Source organism: Setaria italica, chromosome IX (genome assembly GCF_000263155.2).
Source record: "Setaria italica strain Yugu1 chromosome IX, Setaria_italica_v2.0, whole genome shotgun sequence".
Lineage (NCBI taxonomy): Eukaryota > Viridiplantae > Streptophyta > Magnoliopsida > Poales > Poaceae > Setaria > Setaria italica.
Genome location: NC_028458.1, coordinates 23,122,935 through 23,150,304, shown reverse-complemented (window position 1 = coordinate 23,150,304; position 27,370 = coordinate 23,122,935). Strand labels below are relative to the sequence as shown.

At 42.7% G+C, this 27,370-nt stretch overlaps 2 protein-coding genes across 5 annotated transcripts; one reads left to right on the top strand and one right to left on the bottom strand.

The window, feature by feature from the left end:
- Window positions 1–542: 542 nt before the first annotated feature.
- On the bottom strand, window positions 543–7,269 carry LOC101771862 (peroxisome biogenesis protein 2). Of its 3 annotated transcripts, none has more exons than XM_004983174.4 (9): window positions 7,128–7,269; window positions 6,774–6,979; window positions 6,299–6,412; window positions 6,033–6,189; window positions 4,154–4,290; window positions 3,975–4,075; window positions 3,399–3,516; window positions 1,423–1,589; window positions 543–901 (listed from the first exon to the last, which is right to left on the bottom strand). In XM_004983174.4, the coding sequence occupies exons 2-9, from the start codon at window positions 6,885–6,887 to the stop codon at window positions 721–723; spliced, it is 1,089 nt and encodes a 362-aa protein (XP_004983231.1). In that variant the 5' UTR covers window positions 6,888–6,979; window positions 7,128–7,269; the 3' UTR covers window positions 543–720. The 3 variants fall into 3 exon arrangements, with proteins under 3 accessions (XP_004983231.1, XP_004983234.1, XP_004983233.1); XM_004983177.4 differs by having other exon boundaries at window positions 543–897; XM_004983176.4 differs by having other exon boundaries at window positions 543–878.
- Window positions 7,270–8,646: 1,377 nt separating this feature from the next.
- On the top strand, window positions 8,647–12,407 carry LOC111255796 (zinc finger BED domain-containing protein RICESLEEPER 3-like). 2 transcript variants are annotated; one of them, XM_022822979.1, is made up of 2 exons: window positions 8,647–9,884; window positions 9,957–12,407. In XM_022822979.1, exon 2 carries the CDS (start codon window positions 11,186–11,188, stop codon window positions 11,960–11,962), a length of 777 nt encoding a protein of 258 aa, XP_022678714.1. In that variant the 5' UTR covers window positions 8,647–9,884; window positions 9,957–11,185; the 3' UTR covers window positions 11,963–12,407. Both variants share the same exon structure in this region, with proteins under 2 accessions (XP_022678714.1, XP_022678715.1).
- The last annotated feature ends 14,963 nt before the right edge of the window (window positions 12,408–27,370 follow it).

Here is a 27,370-nt window from a genome sequence, read left to right as displayed (position 1 = left end):
TCTTGCTTCATACTCATGGCTTGGATGACCCAGAAGGAAGAAAACACAATAGTCGTTTACGAATCAGCATCAGCTCCTCCGTACGTTGTTGTGCTTGTTTTGCTCTGTTTGGATCGTTTGAATATATTTAAACATAAAGGTAATATTCAGTATTCGCAAATCTTACTCTCACTTTCGAATGTTTTACTTTGACTGTAAATAAATCTACAAAAATCATCTTAAATCAAACGAGCTACATACTACGAAAGTGTATCTTATGACATCAACGGTCAACCTTAACTTGTCGATATGAGAGTATACATATTGGTGATCAAAACTAAGAACGTTTAACTTAGGGCAAATATAAATCCTCTTATATTTGTAATCGGAGTACTGAGGGACAACTGCACATTCGCAAAACAGAAAAATAGGAACGATATGTAGCTTACAGTCTAAAAGTTAATTTTCCTTTTGCTTTTTCAAAATACCAGGCTATTAACACTAAATTATTTTCATAAGAATACAACAATTACTTTACCCAAAGAGAGACATATGTGCCTTGACGGAAGTCTATTGGCTACAATGCGTGCAGAGTTTACTCAATAAAATACAAACTGAACGTAATATTCAATATACAACCAGCAATTCATGGCATTAAAATTGCCCATGCTTGGGCCATTACATGTACAATGTCATGATGCGAATCCTAAATGGGGGCATCGAAACTTATAAGTATGAAGATCAAAGAGCTAATCTGTACGTGGGCAAGAATTGTTGAACCCGACTAAGTAAACTAAACTGATCCTTGTCTTTGAATTGCAACAACCACCTCGTTACAACGTGGACATCTGTAAGAACTCGTAGCCGAACACCGCGTGCGTAGGCAATAATAGCAGTACCTGGAAACAAACAAAGAACCTGTCTAAGGCAAACATCAGCACAGGAATTTAGATACAATACCAATAGCATAATAGGTAAGGAAGACATTAAGTCATTCCAGAAATCAGATTTGTCGGAAACAAACATATAAGTCAGATATTGCATAATCACCTAGCATGTGTACGACTCATACAAAACTATTTAATTTGGCTTTTCGGCGCTTTGATTTCTTAGAAGAAACATAGGTATTAGACTGAAATATGATTATTACAGTTGTCAAGAAATCCTGGTAAGGATATTACCATTCCACAATAACAAGATATATGCACCTGCTTTTCCTTATCTCTCTCTCTCTCTCTCTCTGAATGATCTTATATCTACTACTTCGAGCTAGAGAAACAAACACCATCCCAGCAATACTAATATAATAATAGCTATCAGAATGTGCCTTTTCTAACGTGCTTCGTTGTTGTGCAAAATGTTAGGATGGAACCCACTGAAGGGAGTACACCACAAAGGAATATATGACCAACGTAAAGCAGTAAGAAGCAGCATGCAGCATACCTGTGTTGACATGGAAGAGCTATAAAAGGAATGCTAGGACTGGACCGACATATAGGACAATTTGCTTCATCACCAAAAGAACCTGCCGACTTATCTTTGGAGAAGGGGAGAAGGAACTTCTTTACAGAGGATGAGTTTAAGAGCGGAAGAAGCAAAAGCAACATTTCCTGCAGAATTAAGCAGTGTCATGCTGTCATGCACCGCTCAAAGTTCAGGATTCTACTTTGTAATGTCTACAGTACATCAATATAAAGTCTCGCTGAATATCAAGACGCTGGCAAAAACACCAATTAAACACAGGTAAAATACACTCTTATGTGACAATAAAAGCTCCCCAGAGTACAAATATCAGCATTCAGCAATGCTCGTAAGAACATGCTTGAGGTTGCTTCATCGTACCACACTTGTCTAGTTTTTCGCATACGTGTCCAAATTTCAGACTCGATAACACTTCTGCTTGAAGAGTAGAGATAAATTCATTGATTTTTTTTTATCTTTTCATATTGCAATGAGGTGAATGTAACGAACAGCAGTAAAGTTACTAGTGATACTTTGCTTTCATGAACCTAAATAGCTCGAAAAACACAAGTCTATATATAGAACATGTCACAATAGAAACCATTAACAATGTGATCTAGTGCAGTCAAGCCCCCTTTACCCATTTTGTTGCATTTCAGTTCCTATAATAATATATCATCAAGTTTATTGCAATGGAGCCACCAGCCCATGTTTATATACTTACATTCTGTTAGGCAACTATGACCTTGCAAATTAGATAACTCACTGCTGTCCAAGCATTCTGATGCATATTTGAGTAAAACTTTATCTACATAAACAATACAGGATTTCAATTGTACCAAAATGTTATATGGCCAGGACTAGAGGCTGTGTAGAACAATAGGGACTGAGTGTGCGAGGGGAACAGACTCGACCCAAACACTTGAGATCGGGCACACTGGAGACAGCTACGCCCAAACTCAAGGCCCAGCGTAGAAGTCCTAGAGTTAAGTAAAAAAGACTTCTCGGGAGTTTGGGAGTGTGACGATGAGGATCTCTCTTGATAATTATTTGCTTTGTTCAAAAAAATGATGTCAGCAGGCATATATAGCTGCCCCTAGCAGATGAAATCTCCTGATAATTCTTTTCTTCATTCCAAATAGATGAGATCAGCAGGCACATATAGCTGCCCCTAATAGATGAAATCTACTAACTTGACTTGACTAACAATTAGTATAGAGATAACATTCTAACCTAACTTGAAACCTAGCCAGAGAGAGATCCTAACAAAATACTGGACACTAGATGAACTCTTGCTGCTGCTATAGTACTCCTTGGGCCACATGGCCAGCCAGCCTGCCGCCATGGCACAAAATCCCACCAATGTTTTTATGGGAAATCTCAGAAACAACTAAAGAAATCTGCACAGCATCCCTGTTTACTCTACATTAAGGACCACATTACCAATCCATTAGAAAGTGCCTAACTAGATAGTCCTGAGTATATGTAACTACACCTACAAGGATTTCATTACAGGACAAACAGTTTTTTACGCCACCACTGTCATGCAAACCACATTTGAACATTGATAACAAGGCAACGTGTTCGAATTGGTAAAATTATTATTCCATGGAATTGTGATAGAGATGCTTTTTCATCTTGAATTGAAACATATGTGGTTAAGGTACCCTCAACCTCCCAGATTTGCATCCTAGTATCGGGAGTGCACAAAATATGCAGCCTACAATGTCAAATAGTGGAGGATATAATACAACTAATTATTCAGAAAACTGGTAGGTGTTCTGATCCATCAAGAATGCATGTGATCCACATTGGCTAGACTTTTCATTACATACATCAGTATATATCCAATCAAAAGCCTAGATCAAACTGTAAAATGGATAACTGCATAAACTAGCAAGTTTTAATATTACTAACTGATTGTGAGATAACAACAGTGCTGCAAGAAAGATATTTACCGAAAACTCGTTCCAAACCAGCTGCCGATTCATGTACTCAAAGCTAACAGCTCTATTCATGTTGGGGCTCCCATAAACAAGTCTTGCTTTCAGAATTCTTTCTACGATAGTTTTGTACCTTCAAAAACACATATGCAAGGCTCAAAATAGGTGTGTGTCATATGAACTTCATAACAATTGACAGATGAACAGGACAATAATCTTCTTAAAAAAAAACAATAGCTTTCCCTTTTCTCACAAGGCATGCTGATCTAGTTCATTCAAATACAATATTCCGCAGCTATTAGCCAATTTCTTATCACAGTGGACAGTACATGCTGTACACATTGACTATGTTCAATCTCTAAATAGATGGTTAGCAATGCCAAACTAGGTGCCACCTGCTAGGGCCTGTTAATCCTTTTTCTTCCTCATGAAATGGCAGGAGAGCCGCCCATCATTATTAAGAAGAAGGAGAAGAAAAAGAAGAAAGGAACGAATCACAGAACTGGTCCGATCCCAGGTTCGGACCCTGTTAAGCATGAATAATTTCTGCATGCATGAAGACATTCCCATAATTAAGCAGGCACAAGATACCTTCCACCATAAAGGAACAATAATAGGTTGAAGAATGAAGCAGCTTGGTACAATCCTTCAGCATTCTGCACTAAGCCCCAGGCACGGCGTGCTAGTGGTCTCTACAACATGAAATAGATACTTTAACTTATAAGAGTGAAAAGGAACTTTAAATTTTCAAAAGAAGGTATCAGGGTCACCTGTTCCAAATCACCCCATCGACGGAAAGCAGAAAAGGACTGCAATCGCGACCATATATATTGGCCACCAACAAAGCTAATACAATAAAAGATCTTTTGAGAAACAGAAAGCCCAGGTCCTTCCAAACCTGTTCTTACTGAAAAGCACAAAGAATCCATCAGATGTTGCTCAGAAATATTCATCTACATATCACTAGCAGTTCCTCAAACAAAACAAATCAGTATGGAAAAACAGACTCCTAGGACTGTTACCAATGAGCTAAACTTGGCTAAGACAAAGACATATTTGGGATTGAACAAGATATGCAAGAAACTGAGTGTATTCACTTTCATATCGAGGCTCTGAATAGTCATTTAGTTGGAACTAGATTTGCTATTTCAGATAACCTTGGTGCGGTTCAGTTTGTTTGCAGAGCTTAACTTCAACTTTGGTTCGTGTAGAGAAAATGAGATCATCAATAGCATGCACAGTGTAAAAAAAGAAGAAGCTCCAACCAAGGTGTAATTTTGATGTGTTCATGTAAATATGATTGAATGAGTTTCTGAATGGTTAAAACCATCCAGAATGGGCCAGAAGGGCGCATATTGACTCCTGAGGGGACGATACACTAGAACAGGAGAGGATGAGCATAGATGAAGGCTTTAGACAAGGCAAAGGCCGATGGTAAGTCACTCTCATTTTGTAAACATAAAGGATGATAGTCCTATCCATTTTCTAGATGTTAGAAGACCAATAAGGAACTTATCTATAAACAAGAAAATACTAAAGATATGCAACTAATCATAAGTCTCAACAAACTAACAGATTATGAGATATACGCGAATGTCCCAATTATGCAACAATATGCATGTTATGCCTCGTAGCAATGTCCGCCATTAGCCCGCATAGAATCATAGATCTAGCACACTGTTTGATAAATTAGATTATATTTTTGACATATTATGTCATCCAAATAGTTAATATTTCCCTATTTTCCCTCATATAATCAATAAAATATCCTTCATCAACACTGCTCAGAGAAAAACAGCTAAAAAATAACCAAAATATCTAGAAGTTATTTGGGGGTCCCTCCATACGAGATTATCATAATTGAACCACTCCACTGTGTATTTTTATTAGGTATTCTACTCAGTAGGGCACGAAATTCATAATGAAAACATACTAAAATAACCAAACACGCTTTTTGTGCTTTTAGTCTATGGTAATTCAAGAACATAGCATCTCAAGTGAGACCTTGGAGACTTTGAATAAATTGCTAAAAGACCACCATGTATTTGCAGACTAAATCTTTCTTCTTGTGGTTGTTTTTCCGGGTTTTTTTCCATTTTTTTTTGCGGACCTGGCGCAGTGGTAAAACTCTCCACTTGTGGCCCGGAGGTCCTCGGTTCGAACCAGCCTCTTTGCAGAATTTTAAAAGAATTTTGCAAGGGTAAGGCTGTCTAGGAATTCCCTTCCCCAGGCCCCACCTTGTGTGGGAGCTTTCACACTGGGTACGCCCTTTTTTTTCCTTTTTTTTTTGCAAAGAGACTAAATCTTTTATTTGGTAAAAGGACAGGCAATGAGCATATTGCAGATGCAGCCTCTATGCAAAGTTAGACGTACAAGAGGTAGGAATGTAGGATCAGCCAACTTCAATTTAATATACTGTAGTTGCCTCAACCACAGTATGCAAGCAAAGTGTATTCTGATTTAAAGGAATTGTGCAAAACAATCTATCTTACTCCAGGAGGCATAGCATGCATGTTGTTTTGCATATAGTTGCACAACCATCTACACTTGATTAGCTGTAACCAGCGTGATTAGTAAAATAAAGAGCCATGAAGTGCATACCATACAAAAAAAATGGCAGCAGTTGACACAAACTTAACAGAAAAATACCTTCTTTTCCAGTGATGGGCACTAACCGCTCATCTCTATATCTTAGGTTCATCAGTGCATTGCCTGGGGTTGGCTTGTCAACCCAAATCGAGAACCTCCAGATGAGGAATTCGAGGAAAGCATCGAGTTCAGGCTCATATTGGAATAAGAGTCCTGGCTGATATGAAGAAAAAGCATGAAAACTGAAGGCAACAACTAGCAGTGCATTTAGGTTCTATGCAAGCTGCAAGGAGCACCCAAATCACCGGAGTTAGTAAACGAAGCACCTTCATCAAAGAGAACACTTTGACTAGCTGCTCTTTCAACATCGCGGACATCTCGACATCTAGCCTTGCAGCATCAAACTGGTTCACCCTAGATATTGAAATTGGGATAATGACCTGCACGAGAAAAAGAGGTTTCATCCAACATCAACCCTCTATGCCTGCAATCATCATGCCCATTCTGACAGACAGATCACAAAACTTCTCTTCTATTTAAGAGCCAGTGAGCATTCTATTAATAAAAAATAACTAGGAACCAACATCTACATCAGAAAAAACAAAAACCATTGCAATTAATAAATATGCTTTTCAGAGCTCCAGATCATCACAAAATTTCATCTGTACTTCATAGGCAAAACCATAACCCAGAACAGCAAAATTAGCAACTTTATATGCTTTCGTGGCATTTCGATTCTCATACAATGAGAAATCATGTAGCATTTCAAGCGCCATACAGGGGAAACGGGAGCATCTGTACCTTGGATGAATCGCGCAGCGACTGCCAGAGCGGGAGGAGGCGCTGAAACTCCGCGTGCCATGCGTCCTGTGGCGGCGGCCCATCCGAAGCAGAGGCGGACTCAACGAGGGACATAGGGGTTCAGTCAAACCCCAGATTCGTGGGAAGTAAAGCTGCACCCGCACATCAGGTGGATTCGCCTCGCGCGCTGAGGAAGAAGAGCCTGACTGCACCATGGATGGATTAGGTTAGCCAAATCCGCGAGTAATTGAACGGAGAAAATGGGACATTTGAGTTCGAGAGAAGGAAGGTCCACCGGAACTATATCGATTCCCGGAAGCACAATCCGACCAAGTGAGCTAGGTTGTTGCTTACCAGCAAATGTCGAAGTCGATCCAAATATCTCTGCTCCAGGGCCAGTCCGGTGCCAGCGGAGGGAAAGGATTGCGCTGGCGTCGGCTCCGCCGCTCGACGGGATGGATGTGCTAGGGTTTGAATTTTTTCGCTGGATTTTTCTTCAATTCAGGGGGGATGGCGGGATGTTGATCATTCGGTCGTGAAGTGAGCAGCAACGCGAAATTGTGGTGAGCCCCGCCCCCTACACACACCTCCCCGCACGCCTCCCTCTCCCTGTTTCCCCCAAATTTTCCCCACTGTGATGTTGATTAGCAATATGTTTGATAGTATTTCAGTAGTTCAGTAGCATCATGCAGTTCACAGTATGTTGAATTAGCAATATGTATGATGGTAGTTCAGTAGTTCACAGAAGTGGCATGCAGTTCAGTAGTTCAGTATGATGGTAGTAGGGTTGTAGTATGTAGTTGATTTTGTTTAGCTCACTAGAACATGTATACCAGCCCAGTAGGTATGTGATCATTTTCCGGTTTTCAGCAACTTGTTTTTGTTGATTAGCACCCCTGGCCTTTTTTGTTAGTTCAGTCTTTACAATTTGTTGTCCCTCAAGCAGTAGAACTCATATGTCTCTTTTTTTTTTACAATTATCTCTATAGTATATTCTACCTTCCATTAGTTCAATGGTTCCATTAGTCCAAAAGGTATTGATTCAGTAATTTAAGCGGCAGAAAGCTGCATATCAGTAGTTTGGCCTCAATATTTTTCCTTCATTCAGTAATTCTAAGTTGAATGGTTCCATAGTGGCTTCAGATATTTATTGTATGTTAGTAATTTTCATCGTGTGTTCACTATATGTCTCACTAATTTCTCATATGATTAGTGCTTACTATCAATAGTTTATCCCTTCGTACATGGTAGACGATCCTTTAAATTACTGAATGAGAATATTGCCAATGAAAAGGCTACTTTTTATTCAGTTTTCTACTGATTTTATTGCTATTGATGCTAATTACTGAATGTGAGTGAATACTGTACCGAATATGTTTATAGTCCTCAGATTCATGGTTCAATGGTTTTATATTCTATGGTAGCTCTTTTCTTATCAGTAGTTTTATTGCATTTGCTCTTTTTCCTAGTAACCTGTTTTTTGTGTTCAGTACCGAAGTGTCTCACTACTGTCTTTTTTTTTATCTCTGTATAGGGGGTTTTCAATAAATGCAGAAGGTGAAATATAGGGGGCGTTTTCTTCCACTGACTTATTTTTAGCACGTGTCACATCGAATGTTTAGATACTAATTAGGAGTATTAAACGTAGACTATTTACAAAACCCATTACATAAGACGAATCTAAACGGTGAGACGAATCTATTAAGCCTAATTACGCCTAATTAATCCATCATTAGCAAATGTTTACTGTAGCAATACATTGTCAAATCATGGACTAATTAGGCTTAATAGATTTGTCTCGCCGTTTAGATTCGTCTTATGTAATGGGTTTTGTAAATAGTATACGTTTAATACTCCTAATTAGTATCTAAACATTCGATGTGACGGGTGCTAAAAATAAGTCAGTGGAAAAAAACGGGGCCATAGTGGTCATCTTCCTCAAGGTTTCAAAGGTATATCAATCAGGGACAGCGAAGGCGGCGAGTTTCGAATGGACCTCACTCAGACGCAGCATTCGGATGTGAATCCGGACGCGATGTCCAATGCAGCGGAGAGAGAAGGTGCATCCGCAGCCGGTGGTGTCCAAAATCCCGCTCGAGCACCCACATTCGACTTCAGCTCCGACAACGAGCCACCATTGGACGACCACCAATTGATGGAGAAAGCTCGCAATCATCAAGCCAGACAGCGTCGGGTTGCAGCGCGAAAGGTCCCTGCCAGCAGGCTCTCCCAGGAAACAAATTCAACCGACGATTTTGTTGATGCCCCCCATCAATAAAAGCAAATGGCAGATGCTGCCAAAACTACTAGGCTGATTGGCAGGCCCTCTACAAGGGCACGAAGTGGGGGCACTGCCCCACATGCAAATGCTACCAACAAGGATGAGGTACCCCAACCCACCCATTATAGATTTCCATTTTGGCACTAACACGACGGGCCAGCTTGAGCACGACACAAAGAAGCATGGCCCGGCAACGATCCGGTCCGTGAGCCATCGTGCTAGTGCTAGGCACGGCACGGCGTTAGTGCTGTGTTTGGGCCGCCTATTCGGCCCGTAGTACCAGCACGGGCACGGTACGTTTAATGGGCTAGCCCACATAAGGCACGGCTCAAACGGCTATCAGCCGTCGGATCCTCCTCCCCCGCTCCATCCAACCGTTGGATCCGACCGTTGGCGGGGGCGCGTATATAAGCAAGGCCGCAGCCACCCGCACCCCCCATTCGTAACCCTAGCTCATTTACACCGCTCCTCTCTCTCTCTTCGCTCGCTCTCCTATCCCTCTCTGGCTCTCAGCTCTCTCCGCTGTGAGAGCGACTCTCTGCCTCCCTCCCCGAATCCCCTCCCTTCTGCCCTTCTCCTCGCCCTCCGGTGGCCTCCGGCCTCCGCCGGCACTTGCACACGGCATGGCCATGTATACTCCTATCACCTATTCTTGATCTCGCATCTCACTTCGCGTCGTCCTTCTCGTCACCTCCGTGTCGGCCTCGCCAGGTCTCGGCCCCGCGTCAATCTCGCCGGATCCGTATTAGAACTCGCCGGATCCGTAGTCGATCTCGCTGGATCTGTGCTTCGTCAACGTCGTCGGCGACTCCGGTGCTCCGGCTATCAAGGTAGGAAACCCTAACCCTAACCCTTGCTCAATCGATCCCTTATCCCTAACCCTAACTCTTGTTTTTGTGTAGCCGTTGAGGAACCGGGGCGCGGGCGTGTGAGGATGGCCGGATCCGACGACGACGAGACGGTTAAGGGTGGGTCGAACCAAGAGAGGCGGCTTTGCGGGTTGGCCGGAGATGATGACGAGGACGACATGCGCGAGGATGCCGCGGAGCTCTTCGGCCGTGTGGCTCAACCTCCCATCGTCCTCGAGCCCTGCGATGACCAAGAAGTGGACGGGGACGGGGAAGAGAACAACGGTAAGCGCTCACGCTCCTCTACCTCAGCCGTGTGGCTTGATTTCAAGAAGATATTCAAAATAGTGAACGGTAAGAAGGTAAGGTATGAAGCTAAATGCATCCATTGCTCTAAGGAGTACTTTGGGTGCTCTAGTGGTGGCACTGGTCACCTCACCCGCCATAGGGATAGATGCCCTAGAAGGCATGAGAAAACTCGCATGTCTCAGTCACAAATCTCTTTTAATCCTGATGGTAGTATTCGTAATTGGGAGTACTGTCCTATAGTTGCCCATACTCAACTTGTTAGACTGCTTGCTAGGCTTGATGTTCCTGTCTCTTTGGGTGAATCTTATGCATTTGAAGATTACATTAGAACTGCTCATAATCCTAAATTTGTTGCAGTATCTAGACAAACCACCACTAGAGACATGCTAAAATACTTCAATGATTGCAAGGCTAAGCTTGTTGAGATTGTGAAATCTGCTGGTGTTAATTGTGTGTGTCTAAACTCTGATATTTGGTCTGGTAATGCCAAAGAAGACTACCTCAGTGTTGTTGCTCACTACATAAAACTCTGATTGGCAACTAGAGAAGAGAGTGCTTGGTCTTAGGCTGATTGATTGTTCACACAATGGTCAAAATATTGCTGATCGTGTTGCATCTGTGCTTGATGACTATTGTTTGACTGAAAAAGTTTTTGCTGTTACTTTGGACAATGCATCATCTAATGTTTCAGCCATGCAAAAGCTTAGACCTGTTCTTTCTAAATATCTTGGTATTGAAGTTGTGGAAGATGATAGGGATGACAATGCACATTCAGTTAATTCTTTGTTCTTGCATCAGCGTTGTGCATGCCATATTATCAATCTGATTGTTAAGGAGGCTCTAACTGCTCTTAAGCCATTGATTGAGAAATTTAGAGTTGCAATATCTTTCTTAAACTCATCTAATCAGAGAATTGTTGCATATAAAGTTATTGCATTGCCACTGGTGTTAGGCCTAAAAAGTTTCAGCTAGACATGGAAGTTAAGTGGAATTCTACATATCTAATGCTTAAGCATTTGTTTCCTCATAAGGTCCCATTCACAACTTTCATCGTTGCTCAATATCCTAGGGTTGAAGGTGATCAGTTGCTTTTATCTGATGATAATTGGGCTATGACAGAAAAAGTGCTAAGATTTCTTGAACTATTTTATGATGCTACAGTTGCATTGTCTGGTGTGTACTATCCTACATCTCCACTTATGATTCATTATCTTGTTAAGATTGCTATGCACTTAAAGAATTATGCTAATGATACTCACATCAGACATGTGGTTCAACCTATGATAGACAAGTATAACAAATACTGGAGGGACATACCTTTGCTTTATTCTTTTGCATTCATCCTGGGCCCTAGAGCTAAAATGAAAGGTTTCAATAGAGTGCTCAGGAGGTTGGGTACCCTTACCAGTACAGATTACAGTGCTTACCAGGTTAGCACTAGATCTCGACTTACTGATGTCTACAACAAGTATGAGGAGAAATATGGAGGTGTTCGGTTGAGGAGGACTGTACCTCCTAACCTATCTAGTAAGAAAAGGTCTGCTTGGGATGAAATTTATGATGATGATGATGTTGGTTCTGCTGGTGGCATGCATACTCTAGCTGCTACTCTAAGCATGGCTAGAGATACATCTGCAACTGCCCTTCTGCAGGCTGCAAGTTCTTCAGGTGGTAATGTCTCTGAACTTGTTTCTTACTTGGACTGTGACACAGTGAACCATTTAGATGATGGTTTTAACATCTTAAACTAGTGGCATCAACACAAACTCACATATTCAGTGTTGTCAACCATGGCTAAGGATATATTAACTATTTCTGTTTCAATCAGATCTTCAGAATCCACTTTTAGTATGACTGGCAGGATCATCGAGGAGCGGCGGAGGAAGCTAAAGCCTAACATGGTGGAGATGCTCACCTGCATCAAAGACTAGGAGGCTGCAAAAGCAAGGCTGCAACACATGGTGGAGGACAAGGAACTTGAAGAAGCTTTTGAAGAACTTTATCTTGATTAGTTATCATTTATGTAATGGGACTGTAATATTAAGTACTGGACTGTGATGAACTTTATAATTGGAGCTGGGCTGCACTCTTTTTTCCTGTCTAGGGTTTCTCACAAGGGTGAGTTTTACCTAGATAGGTTTTTAATGAGGCAGCCATTGCACTAAAGCTCCCAATAAAATGTTATTTTGTTATCTCTGTGACTTTGTCTGTGTGACTGTGTTGTGACTTTGTGTTTGTGAATACAGCAAGATAAGTTCTAAATTGCTTGTGAATCTCATTATTTTTGAATTGTGCTTGTAATTCTGTGTAAAAAGAGTGGTAGGCACACTTAGTGCCAGGGCTGGCATGGGCACTGCAGTGCCGCCGTGCCCTGTGGCACGGCACGGCACGCTAACGGCCTGTTAGTGCCGTGCCTGTGCCGACAGTTAGGCACGGCGGCACTACATGGCATGGCACGGCTAAGTAATCGTGCCATATAGTCTTGTGCCAGATAGTGCCCGTGCCAGTGCCGTGCCGGGCGGCCCGTCTGGCCAACTTTACCACCCATCAACAGATATACGTAATTCAGTAATTTCATCTTTCCAGCATTTTGTCATTCATTGTTTTATCAAGTAGCCCAGCAAGACAACAACATTTTTGAGGATGATCTAGCAATCCAATATTTTTTAGAGCTTTGCTAGATACCTAGGGTTCGGGTTTGGGTTGGGGCTTTGGGGCTTTTATTGGCCTCCGGCTGTAGAAGGAAGGCGGGAGAGGTCGCCGGCCTGGCGGTGGAGGTGGGCGGTGGGCGGGACGGCGAGGCGGCAGGGGCGCGGCCCGCCGTGGTGGTGGTGGACGGTGGTTGGGCAGGGATGGCAGCAGGATTGGCGGAATTTAATCGGATTAGCGCGGTAGTGGTCGTGGGGCCGTTCCATGCACACCAATAGTATCTCAGTAATCCAGTACACGAAACACAAAGCTTATTTTTTTCCTAGCATTTTATACGCACAGTGAAGGGCGGACCTAGCGCAGTGGTAAAACTCTCCACTTGTGGCCCGGATGTCCTAGGTTCGAACCAGCCTCTTTGCATAATTTTAAAAGAATTTTGCAAGGGTAAGGATGTCTAGGAATTCTCTTCCCTAGACCCCACCTTGTATGGGAGCTTTCGCACTGGATATGCCTCTTTTATTTTTGTACCCACGGTACTGAGATGGAGGGAGGAATTACTGTGAGGAACCACTGTGTTGGGGAATAGAAATTAGTACAGCAATTTGCAAGCAAACGGTAGGCTGCTGCAACTAGTTAAACAAATTGTATCCCAAGGCACAATAGTCTATGCACCAATTGAACAAACATTACGGCAAAATCATCAGTAACCTTCAGTAGTTCGCCAATAGCATAGTTTGTACAGTAATCTCTGACATTCGCAATCCATAAGATTCATGACCTCATTAAGCTGTTCCACGCACACTAACAGTATCTCAGTAATCCAGTATCCGAAACAGTAATCATATTTTTTCCTAGCAAATCACGCGCACAACTACTGAGATGGAGAGAGGAATCACTGTGAGGGATCGAGAGAAATTTTCCGGCTGCAATGACGATAATCATGTGTTGGGAATAGCAAGTACTGAGAGGGACAGAGGAATCACTAAGAGGGCAGAGGATTTTTCACAGGAATCACCTGGTGGGCGTCAAAATCCCTCTCGATTGAGATCGATTTTCTGGGAAGGGGGGCCGGATGGAGCTCCTGCGCGTCGCTTGATCCGTGCCTGCGCCTGCTCCTGTGCGCCGACGCTCGACGCCCAGGCCCCGCCCGTGCGCTCGCCACTCACCGCCCTGCCCGTGCGCTCGCCGAGCCTGCGCGTTCCCCGGCTCGGCGCGCGCCGCCCTACCCTACTTTTATTTAACTAAGTAGTAATAATTAACTAAGTAAACTCGAGGTCTACTCGATCTTCAACTAAGGAACATCAACCGCCCTATAATGAATCATCTCCTTATGAAGAACTGGAGCACCTATTAATAATAAACATAGAATTATAGTAAGCTTTAGAAATGTGGGGATGTTGAAAAGGAACAGTTAGAAATGTTGAAGATCATAATGACTTTGACAAGATAATTGTTGAACCGTAAAAGATTAAATTTCTAAAAATGATGAACCTAATGGTGAAAAAATGGTTGAACAATATGAGGTTGAATTCAAACCAATTCAAACCAGTTGAACCTATTTCTGCAATATTGTTGGACCTTCATACGTAGTGATAAATAAAAAATGTTGGAAACTAGAAATGTTGGAAACATTCGTCATAAAAGTTGAACATGTGGTAAGTTTTAGAAAATGTTGGGATGTGGAAAAGAAAGTGTTAAAAATATTGAATATCATAATGGCACTGACATGATAATTGTTGAGTAGTAGAAGGTTAAATTTCTAAAACTGATAAATCTAATGGTGAAAATTTATTGAACAATAAGAGGTTGAATTTAGAACACTTGAACCTATTTCTGTGAAATTGTTGGACCTTCATATGTAGTGGTAACTAAAAAATGTTTAAACTAGAAATGTTAGAAATATTCATCATAAAAGGTGAACATGCAGTTAGAAATGTTGAAAACATTTATGGTAACAAAATGTTAGAAAGATAAAATGTTAGAAAGATGTTGTTTTTTATGATAACATTGAAAGTATAGAACATAGATAATCATTGATAGGAAACTTTGTGACAATCTTGGAAGCAAACGGTAGAGAATAGCATTTGAATTAAAGGAGCATGTCGATGAACTTTTCATGAAATTTGTTGTATTTCTAAGAGAGGAGTTGAAACAAAAATAAGATGAACAACTATTGTCCTCATGGAATATTATAAGTGAATTTGTCATAAAACATCTTTTGAGCTTCTGTTTCGAAATGGACTAGTGCATCAGGAATAGTAGTTGTCACACTACCCTAGCGTGCAAAGTGGGATTCCTGATTAATGTTGGGTGCACGTTAAAAAAAAGTTGGCTATTATTGGGAAATTGTTGGAGTATGTAAAAAAATGTTGGGCAAACAATTTTAAAATACATTGGTATATGCTAAAAAAATATTGAATTATGTAAAGGAAATGTTGGTCTATCAAGCAAAATGTTGGTGAATGTCAAATAAATTGTTGGTCAATATCAAGGAATGGTGCTATGTGTCCAGAATAAGTTAAAGAAAAATGTTAGTGTATGTCAACGAAATGTTGGATAATATTAAAAAATAAGTTTAAGAAAAAACTGTGTATGAAATCTTTTTGATAATGGTCAAGAAAATGTTGGAGATTGTGGAAAATGTTGGGCAATCATCAATAAATATTGATTTAGGAAAAAATGTTGAGAAATATAAAGGAAATGTTGGAGATGTGTTCAAAAATAAGTTGAACAGATTCTAAAATGTTAAGAGTTTAGAAACAGCTTTAAGAATATCATGCTCAAAAATGTTGGAGCCATCAATAAATGTTGAATTATTTAAAGGAAATGTTGGTGTATCAAGAAAAATATTGGTGTATGTCAAATAAATTGTTGGAGAGTGTGGAAAAATGTTTTGCAAACATAAAAAATATTGATTTATGTAAAAAGAATGTTGGTCAATATGTAGAAGTGTTGGTGTGTGTCCACAAATAAGTTATAGGAAAATGTTTGTGTATGTAAAGAAATGTTGGTCGTTCTCAAGAAAAATGTTGGTTAGAGTATAAAAATTGTTTGAATAACATAGAAAAAAATGCTGATGCATGCTAAGCAAATATTCAAACCATAACATTTTTGAATTGTTGAAACTAGAAATATAAAATGTTAGTGAAACTAATGGAAATGTTGAAGTTGAGTATTAAATGTTGGGTTCCGAACCATTTGCTAGTAAACAAAAATCTTATCTTAAAATCCATCCATTATTCATTTACCTCATTACTCATTCTAACCGATTATTAATATTTTTTGTAGCAAATTCATACACAAGCCAGGACAGAATAGAGCACTTGAGGTTAGAAAATTAAATATGCTTCTAAACCACATGACTACGGTCAACTATTAATAATAAAGAAAAAAGAGTTTTTGGCACAATAATATACTTCTATCAATCTGCTGACATATGCACACGGACTCTTCTAGTGTGCAAAAGCTCAAGAGCAGTGGCAAAAAAATTAGAAACTTTGCAACTAATCAGTGTATGGTTTATGCGCAATAATCTCCAATTTGTAGTATCTATATAAACAGGAGGATTTGTGATCAACAATTTGTCAGCTGAGAAGGAAAATACGTATCTGACCTCATGCCGTTGTGTTTGATCCAGTCATAGATGTAAGTTGAAGATGCTAAGACTTTCAAGTACAGGGTTCAATCCAGATGGTATATATGGTTCAGCCTCCTCATAATCACACGCAATATATAACACCAAGAACTATGGTACAATGGCATAATATTTATAGTAGATGAACGCTAACTTGCAAAGGAACTCTGAAATCCAGCATCATCCATGTAAGCCTTTGATCTTGAACTAAAAGGGAATAAAAAAACAGAACATACAAAGTAAGCTACAAAAGGAATTAGGCTATTCTGGCATGCTTTAGCTAAATGGAGCATGGAAAGGCACTGAAACCAGGCAGTTCATGGAGATATGATTTTTTACTCTGCTTTAAACATCAAATGTGGCCATAAGGAATTGATTTGGCCTATTTTGGAAAAAAAAAAGCAATGAATTAATGATGAATTTGCGAAGCTACACCATGAGAAATTACTTATGCCAAGTCATAGGTTTTCATTAGGCATCACCGCATCAGTCAAAATGACAGTGACAATGAAGAACACCTAGTCACCTTACTAATATGCCCATATTGGATATCCAAAGCAACAGAAGAACAAATCGACACCTAGATCAATTGAACTGCATATAATTAGAAAAGTAAAATTAAGTAATGCTGGACTGTGCACAGTCTCTTGAGTTTGGGAAAAAATTGCGAGAAGCACAGAGATCTGGGTGAATGGATGACGACCTCACCTCATGAACTAGGGAACTCATTGTTGGGGGTAGCGAGATGAGGAAGCAGTCGTTGATGGAGGGCAATGCTTGAAAATGGGCTTGCGGATGGAGGGCCTCGGGCAGTCGGGCGGGAAATCAAGGGCTTCAGATCGTAGAGGAAGGCCACGGAATCCCGTTTTCCTCTGTGGAACCCACCGGCAGTGGTAACTAGGGGCGGTGGCGGCGGACCTAGGTCACCTCCAGCTCCGACCCTTGCGAAGGACACGAGCGGAGCAAGCCGGCAACAATCTCCCAGAGAATCACCGACGGAGAACCCCAGCGGTTGCCTCCTCATCAACCCGAGTGAAGCGAGCCAACAGCAACGAATCGCGTGGTCGCCTCTTCGATTGACGGCCCGAGCGGAGGAAGGAGATGTTCAAAGATTGTAACAGAACGGGAAATAAAAAGAATGGAAAAGAAAAAAGTATATGTGCCTAAGCTTGGGTGATCAGATAGCAGAGGGAACTTGCACCAATGTCAAACATTGGAAGGTAAGATAGAAAAAATCTTCCGAAAGATGGATAGGATTTCTGACTCCAGACCCCGCTGGATCCTACGCTTTTCCTAGGGCTGGAAGCCCATGGGCAATGCTCCCCCATGCCAGATTGGCCTAGCATTTGGAAGCCTGCATGACAGGGTTTCGTGGACCGATCGAAATCCATGACCCATTAGGTCGGGCAACGCTTCCCCTCCTCGCTCGCAACGCGCCGACGCCGCCTTCGTCTCCTTTCTCGCGGGTCTCCCACTCCTAGACTTTCTTTTATTTTAGCCCTTTTCATGAAAAATTTTCACAAATACGCCCCTGGCGGATCTAATTCAAAAAATGGACCCATAGCTTGGTGTCAGGATGGCTGGCACCAAGCTAACACGTCTTGGCGCTAGCCTCCATGGCGCCAAGGTCCAGCCGTCGCGGCTGACGGGGCACCTGACGTGGTGGAGGCTTGGCGCCATGCTTCCAACATAAGGGCCGCACCCCTTCTTCTTGCCTGAGCCTTCTTCCTCCTCTTTCTCCTCCCTCTCAGGTATTTTCTCTCCCCACTTCGTCCTATACTACGAATCGGCATTTTGGCCTAAGAAACTTTCATTTGGTTCGTGGATCTTGAAGAGCAAGGTATCATCTCTTCCTCATAGCTTTTTTTCACATCGATTCGCTATATATTAGTTGGATTTTTGAACTTAGGATTTCATGCAATCGTAGGATGCCGAGGTGTGGAGAAGCTAGGAAACCAAGGTAACCTCAGCGCACGTAGTTATGTTATGTGTTCATTGTTGTGGATCAAATGGGAAACTCTAATTGTAGGTTTATTGTTAAGTGCTTTTGGTTCTTACAACGAAATAAACTAAATTGTAGTTATGGCACCAAGCTGACCGGAAATGCCTTCGACCCATTGCCTCTGCCTAGTGGTGTTCTAGTTCCTATGTGCTTTTGTGGCGATCCTTGCAAGGTTGCCAAGTCTGATGAACATGACACGTATAGGCAGAGGTATTGGATGTGTTCCAACTTTGAGTTTGAACCTTCACTTCATCAGTGCCGCATTAACAAGTTGGTAAGGAATTGTTGTTGTGCTATAATTATTTTCCATATTTTTTTTGTTTTCTAACAATTGCATTTGTTGCAGATCCCTCTACCGCTCTGTGATTTTGAGCAGTGGATCGACACTGTGTTGGAGGTATGCCCTAGAGGCAATCATAGAGATGATGATATTCCATTTGTATCCATGATTTGTATGTTGTGTTCATTGAATATCCATTAAAGGCTACTTGAATTGATTTGCAATTATGTGAATTGTATGTGAAACTCTTTACTTGTATGGTTATTCTAAAGTTGTCCCTGGTCGGAGTTCATGTGAGGACACACATGAATATTAGACTAGCACATGTATTAGTTGATGACTATGTTTCACAAGTCATGGACATGGAGATGTTGAACTAATAATGTGGACACATGTGGAGACATGTGTTAGGACTGACCCAACACGAGAAGTAGTTCTCTCTTTAAACAACATATACGCTTTGTCCTTAGACCTGAGATTGTCGCATGTATTCTAGATGTGGATTGACCTACTTAGGGGCTATCAAACGCTACACCGTAACAGGGTAGTTATAAAGGTAGCTTTCGGGTTTGTCAAGAAGCATGCTATGAGACATGGTCAATCAAGATGGGATTTGCCCCTCTCTGATTGAGAGTGATATCTCTGGGCCCCTCGAGTGATCGGATCCGAAAATGCATGGCCATGCTACGTACGGTTAAGAGTTAACCTACAAAGGGATTCCGAATCACAGGATCGAGAAAGAGCGGTCAGCTTGAAGCTAGACCAAATATCGTGAGGCAAAGGGAATAGCATGTATATTATGTTGTGATGGTTCGTCTGATATGATCTTCGTATGCGTATAGGAGTTGGCACGTCTTGCTAGAGGCCGCTACCGACTATTGGGCCGAGTAGGAGTACTCGGGCCATGTCTATACGTATCCGAACCCATAGGGTCACACACTTAAGGGGCTGGAAGCCCAATTCGGATCTGATCCGAGTTGGATTAAGTTTAGGAGTGCTAATGGGCCTCGGATCCAGAGGCCCATCAGGAACCTCTATAAATAGAGGGGTGGGGGCGCCCTAGGGTTTAGACCTTTTGGCTGAACACACTTGCCGCGCCTCCCACGCCCTCGCCTGTTGCAACTCGCGGATCTAGCAATCCGGCTTGCGACGCTTCCTCCCTGCACGTGTGGATACCTTGGAGGTGTTGCGCCTGCAGCACTTGGACGAGCCATCGACGAGCCGCCGACGAGCCACGACGAGCCGCGGCACCGGAGGCGATCTTGCTGTGCACGTGGACGAGTTGCTGAGGAGCCGCTGGACGTGATCGACTACGTACGACTACGTTGTTCGACTACGTACGACTACGTGATCGTCTTCACTGCACCGACGCATATCTACATCTTCCGCACCAGTAGTGCGTCGAGTGGTAATCCCGTGATCCTTATACGGCAGTTCTTCCTGGTTATACGCGGTAGAAATTTTGATTTGCGCTAGCGTAGCCTACCTCGTATCCCAACAGTGGTATCAAGAGCCGTAGCTGCTTAGTTTTGGATTCGGGATGTGTGCATATGGAGATATGCGAGTTCTCTGTTTGATCTATGTCTTGATTTCGTGCCCTTGCTGCAATGGTAGTGTAACGACATACTCCTACCGGTCGGTTTCCGCCATCGGAGTTAAGTGATACACGTAAATCCAGTTGCAGTGAGGGAAGATCAATATGATTGGTCAAATCGAGATCCAGGGTCATACACCAGGCGCATTAGATGTGCAATAGTAGATGTGATCTACTGCCGGGGTCGGGATTTTGCCGTATGCGCATGCTTCGGTAAATCGGCCGTAACTTTTCGGTACGATCTCGGATCGGGGCGATTTCTATACGAAAATTGAAATTCAACCGCTTCGCCGTTTTCGGCGAAATTAGATTTGCCAAATTCGGCTTGGAAGATGGAGTTTCGGGCCTCCCAAGTTTGGAACGTTAGGACGCCTAACTCTGTTTTGCAGGATGTATGAATGTATCTTGTGATCAGTATGGCCCCCTTGTGTATGTGATGCATGTGTGTAACTAATTCGTGACCTGCGTGTCGCGCGTACGGCAACACGGCAGGAGCCATATGTGTTGTCACTTTATTGTATTTAATGGTCTGCGTACCAATCTGTGATGATCCAAGCAACTATGTAATCTTCATTACTAGATTCTTTACTAGCTATTAGGCGTAATAGCATGCTCTAGTTCTTGGAGGATTCATCATCAGGAGGATGGCGCACATGGAACATGGAGATGGAGATCACCATGGTGAACAGGTTCTATGGAGATGGAGATCACCATATGAAAAACGGGCCATACTGTGTCACAACTATGTGAATGCTATTCTGTTTATGTTTTACTTTCTGCATGCTGTGATGTTAGAAGTAGAACGATCCCTCACAAAGTTTAAGTTAGTATGCCCTCCCAACTAAAACTTGCACCGTCCCATGTCTTGTACAATTAGTGGTGGGTCTATGAAATTAGGGTGCCACTAGTTTTCCTTGACTAGACGGGTTTGTGTCGGACACTTACACGCATAAGGGTTGGTTTGCTTAACAAGGTTATCTTAACGGTTAAGGACCTTGGGGCATAAGGTTGGGCGCCGAGACATAGAGATGTCACCCAACAACAGGAGTCATATGTGATATGATTAGCAAAAGTTGCTTACCGATCTACCTCGTTTGCTAGCGGTGATGCTAAAGCTCACTAGTAGACTTGTTAGTTGTGGATTCTGAATCACTAAGTTTCAATAGAGGGATATTGATTTTAGTGGGAGTAGATTCTGTTAAAATAGTTTAATGTAATTTGCTCTATCATGGATACGTTTGTCTTAGTGTATTTTGCATTACTTTTGTTGTAGATTAAATGGCACCTAGCAACACCACCGCATCGTTTGCTTTGCGTTCGGTCCTTGAGAAGGACAAGTTGAATGGAACAAACTACTCGGATTGGATCCGTAACCTGAGAATTGTTCTCAGGGCTGAGAAAAAGGAAGATGTTCTAGACACCCCACTACCACCAGTACCTGCTGATGATGCAACTGCTGCCGTTAAGGCTGCTTACAAGAAGGCATTTGATGCTAATCTTGAGGTAAGCTGCCTTATGCTTGCTTGCATGGAACCCGAGCTGCAGATGCAGTTCGAAACAAATCATGAGGCTTACGATATGATCGTGGCGCTCAAGGACATGTTCCAGACACAGGCTAGGACCGAAAGGTTCAATGTGTCCAAAGCCTTTCTGGAGTGCAAGTTAGCAGAAGGCGCAGCAGTAGGACCACATGTAATCAAGATGGTTGGTTACACTCAGCGATTGGAGAAGCTGGGCTTCCCAATGGGCAAAGAGTTGGCCACTGACTTCATTCTCTCATCTCTTCCGCCTAGCTATGGGAACTTCATCTCGAACTACCATATGCATGGGACGGAGAAGGGTCTGAATGAGCTGTGTGGTATGCTCAAGACAGCAGAGGTAGACATTAAGAAAAGCGCTAGTACCAGCCATGTGATGGCTGTACAGAACAAGCCTACCTTCAAGAAGAAGGGCAATTCTTGGAAGAAGAAGGGTAAGGCTGGAGTGTCCAAGCCAAACCCAGCGCCCAAGGCTAAAGCTGGACCTGCTCCAGATAAAGAGTGCTTTTACTGTCATGAACTTGGTCACTGGAAGAGAAACTGCAAGCAGTACCTAGCTTCGTTGAAGAACGGCGGAAGTAAGAGTACTTCTACCTCAGGTACGCTTGCTGTTAATGTTATAGACAACATATTTCTCGCTGATACAATTATTAATTCTTGGGTATTTGATACCGGATCGGTTGCTCATATTTGCAATTCGATGCAGGGAATGATAAGAAGTAGAAGCGTGGAAAGAGGAGAAGTTGATTTCCGCGTGGGCAATAATGCAAGAGTTGCTGCTTTGACCGTCGGGACGATGCAACTCCACCTCCCGTCAGGATTTATTATGGAGTTGAATAATTGTTATTTTGTTCCTAGTTTAAGTCCAAACATTTTGTCTCCTTCATGTTTGATGAGGGATGGTTATTCATTTGCGAGTGAAAACAATGGTTGTGTGATCTCTAAGAATAATATGTTTATGGCTTTTGCACCCATTGTGAATGGATTATTTGTTTTAAATCTTGATGGTTCACCTGTCTGTAATGTAAGTGCTAAAAGGCCTCGGCCTAATGATTTGAGTCCTACCTACTTGTGGCATTGTCGTTTGGGTCATATAAGTGAAAAGCGCATGAAGAAGCTCCATTCTGATGGACTTCTAACTTCGTTTGATTTTGAATCATACGAGACATGTGAGGCTTGCTTGCTAGGCAAGATGACCAAGACGCCTTTCACAGGATTTCCTGAGAGAGCAGTAGACTTGTTGGAACTCGTACATAGTGATGTATGCGGACCAATGAGCACGACGGCTAGAGGAGGATTCCAATACTTCATAACTTTTACTGATGATTTTAGTAGATATGGCTATGTCTACTTAATGAGGCACAAGTCTGAAACCTTTGAAAAGTTCAAGGAATTTCAGAATGAAGTTGAAAATCAGCGTGGCAAGAAAATTAAGGCCTTACGATCTGATCGTGGAGGCGAGTATTTGAGCCACGAGTTTAGCAATCATCTAAAGAGTTGCGGAATTGTTCCACAACTTACGCCGCCTGGAACACCTCAGAGAAACGGTGTGTCCGAGCGACGTAATCGAACTTTGTTAGACATGGTTCGATCAATGATGAGCCAGTCGGACCTACCGTTGTCATTTTGGGGATACGCTCCAGAAACAGCAGCTTTCACACTAAATAGGGTACCATCTAAATCCGTAGTTAAGACACCATATGAGATATGGACTGGAAAGGTTCCCAGTTTGTCTTTTCTAAAGATTTGGGGATGTGAAGTGTTTGTCAAGCGACTTCAGTCGGACAAGATCACACCCAAGTCGGATAATTGCATTTTCGTGGGATATCCAAAGGAAACTTTGGGATATTATTTCTACAACCGATCAGAAGGCAAAGTGTTTGTCGCTCGGAACGGGGTTTTCCTAGAGAAAGAGTTTCTCAAAGGAGAAAAGAGTGGAAAGACAGTGCATCTTGAAGAAGTTCAAGATGAGCCAATCAGGCAAGAATCAATGAGTGATGCTAACGTAGCAGAACAAGTTGAGATACCCATGGCAAGAGAAGCACCGCCACAACCACGAAGGTCGGCAAGGCTCCGCGAAATGCGAGAAATATTATTGTTGGACAATGATGAGCCTGCGACATATGCAGAAGCAATGATGGACCCAGACTCCGAAAAATGGCAGAGTGCCATGCAATCCGAAATAGAGTCCATGGGAGACAATCAAGTTTGGAACTTGGTTGACCCGCCTGATGGTGTTAAAGCCATAGAGTGCAAGTGGATCTATAAGAAGAAAAAGGACATGGATGGAAATGTTCACATCTATAAAGCACGACTTGTCGCAAAAGGTTTTCGACAAGTTCAAGGAGTTGACTACGACGAGACCTTCTCGCCCGTAGTGATGCTTAAGTCCATTCGGATTATTCTAGCTATAGCTGCATATTTCGATTATGAGATATGGCAGATGGATGTCAAGACAGCTTTCCTGAATGGAAACCTAGCTGAGGACGTGTATATGATACAGCCCGAGGGTTTTGTCGATCCGAAAAATGCTGGAAAGGTATGCAAGCTTCAGAGATCCATTTATGGATTGAAGCAAGCATCTAGGAGTTGGAACATTCGTTTTGATGAAGTGGTCAAAGGGTTTGACTTCACCAAGAACGAAGAAGAGTCTTGTGTTTACAAGAAGGTTAGTGGGAGCTCTGTAGTATTTCTAATCTTATATGTGGATGACATATTACTGATTGGAAATAACATTCCTATGCTTGAGTCCGTAAAGACTTCACTGAAAAATAGTTTTTCGATGAAGGACTTAGGGGAAGCGGCATATATTCTGGGTATTAAGATCTATAGAGATAGATCGAGAAGGCTTATAGGTTTAAGCCAAGATACTTACATTGACAAAGTGTTGAAGCGGTTTAGCATGGAAGAGGCAAAGAAAGGGTTCTTGCCTATGTCACATGGCATACATCTCAGCAAGACTCAGTGTCCTTCGACTGCTGATGAGCGGGATCGCATGAGTAGAGTGCCATATGCCTCGGCTATTGGATCTATCATGTATGCAATGATAAGTACTCGCCCAGATGTTTCATATGCGCTAAGTATGACAAGTAGACACCAATCTGATCCAGGTGAGAGTCACTGGACAGCGGTGAAAAACATTCTTAAGTACTTGAGAAGGACTAAAGATATGTTCCTCGTCTATGGAGGTCAGGAGGAGCTCGTTGTAACAGGTTACACCGATGCTAGTTTCCAAACCGACAGAGATGATTCAAAGTCACAATCAGGATTTGTGTTCACGCTAAATGGTGGTGCTGTTAGTTGGAAGAGTTCCAAGCAGGAGACGGTGGCCGATTCTACGACAGAAGCCGAGTACATCGCGGCTTCGGAAGCCGCGAAGGAAGGTGTTTGGATAAGGAATTTCCTCATTGAGCTTGGTGTGTTCCCGAATGCGTCCAGCCCATTGAATCTCTACTGTGATAACAATGGGGCAATTGCGCAAGCAAAGGAGCCAAGGAACCACCAGAAGAACAAACACGTAATGCGGCGATTTCATCTCATTCAAGACTTCGTTAACCGGGGTGAGATCAAGATATGCAAAATACACACGGATCTGAACATTTCTGATCCGTTGACAAAACCACTCCCGCAAGCTAAGCATGATGCGCATGTAAGAGCTATGGGTATTAGGTACCTTCTAGATTGACTCTAGTGCAAGTGGGAGACTGTTGGAGGTATGCCCTAGAGACAATCATAGAGATGATGATATTCCATTTGTATCCATGATTTGTATATTGTGTTCATTGAATATCCATTAAAGGCTACTTGAATTGATTTGCAATTATGTGAATTGTATGTGAAACTCTTTACTTGTATGGTTATTCTAAAGTTGTCCCTGGTCGGAGTTCATGTGAGGACACACATGAATATTAGACTAGCACATGTATTAGTTGATGACTATGTTTCACAAGTCATGGACATGGAGATGTTGAACTAATAATGTGGACACATGTGGAGACATGTGTTAGGACTGACCCAACACGAGAAGTAGTTCTCTCTTTAAACAACATATACGCTTTGTCCTTAGACCTGAGATTGTCGCATGTATTCTAGATGTGGATTGACCTACTTAGGGGCTATCCAACGCTACACCGTAACAGGGTAGTTATAAAGGTAGCTTTCGGGTTTGTCAAGAAGCATGCTATGAGACATGGTCAATCAAGATGGGATTTGCCCCTCTCTGATTGAGAGTGATATCTCTGGGCCCCTCGAGTGATCGGATCCGAAAATGCATGGCCATGCTACGTACGGTTAAGAGTTAACCTACAAAGGGATTCCGAATCACAGGATCGAGAAAGAGCGGTCGGCTTGAAGCTAGACCAAATATCGTGAGGCAAAGGGAATAGCATGTATATTATGTTGTGATGGTTCGTCTGATATGATCTTCGTATGCGTATAGGAGTTGGCACGTCTTGCTAGAGGCCGCTACCGACTATTGGGCCGAGTAGGAGTACTCGGGCCATGTCTATACGTATCCGAACCCATAGGGTCACACACTTAAGGGGCTGGAAGCCCAATTCGGATCTGATCCGAGTTGGATTAGGTTTAGGAGTGCTAATGGGCCTCGGATCCAGAGGCCCATCAGGAACCTCTATAAATAGAGGGGTGGGGGCGCCCTAGGGTTTAGACCTTTTGGCTGAACACACTTGCCGCGCCTCCCACGCCCTCGCCTGTTGCAACTCGCGGATCTAGCAATCCGGCTTGCGACGCTTCCTCCCTGCACGTGTGGATACCTTGGAGGTGTTGCGCCTGCAGCACTTGGACGAGCCATCGACGAGCCGCCGACGAGCCACGACGAGCCGACGACGAGCCGCGGCACCGGAGGCGATCTTGCTGTGCACGTGGACGAGTTGCTGAGGAGCTGCTGGACGTGATCGACTACGTACGACTACGTTGATCGACTACATACGACTACGTGATCGTCTTCACTGCACCGACGCATATCTACATCTTCCGGACCAGTAGTGCGTCGAGTGGTAATCCCGTGATCCTCATACGGCAGCTCTTCCTGGTTATACGCGGTAGAAATTTTGATTTGCGCTAGCGTAGCCTACCTCATATCCCAACACACTGAGATCAATCTTGAAGACAAGGAGGAGATGGAGGATATGTTGCCCTGGGATGCAGAGAGGAAAGAGATGATGGAGAAGAGCCTCAGAGAGGAGGCTGTAGAAAAGGAGCACAAGGAAGAGGAGGAAAGGAGGCGTGTTGCTGCGGAAAGGGAAGACATGGAGAGGAAGTTTGAGCGTGCGTGCCAAGCGAAAGCAGAGATTCAGGAGAATCCTGATGCCTTGAGGAAGGGAAAGTGGCCTCGTTGCACTCAGTAATCTTAATTAGTTTCTAGTTCTATGGTTTATTTATGAACAATATTATCTACTGTGGGACTTTTCATTATGTTGTCATGTAATGCACTTTAAGTATGG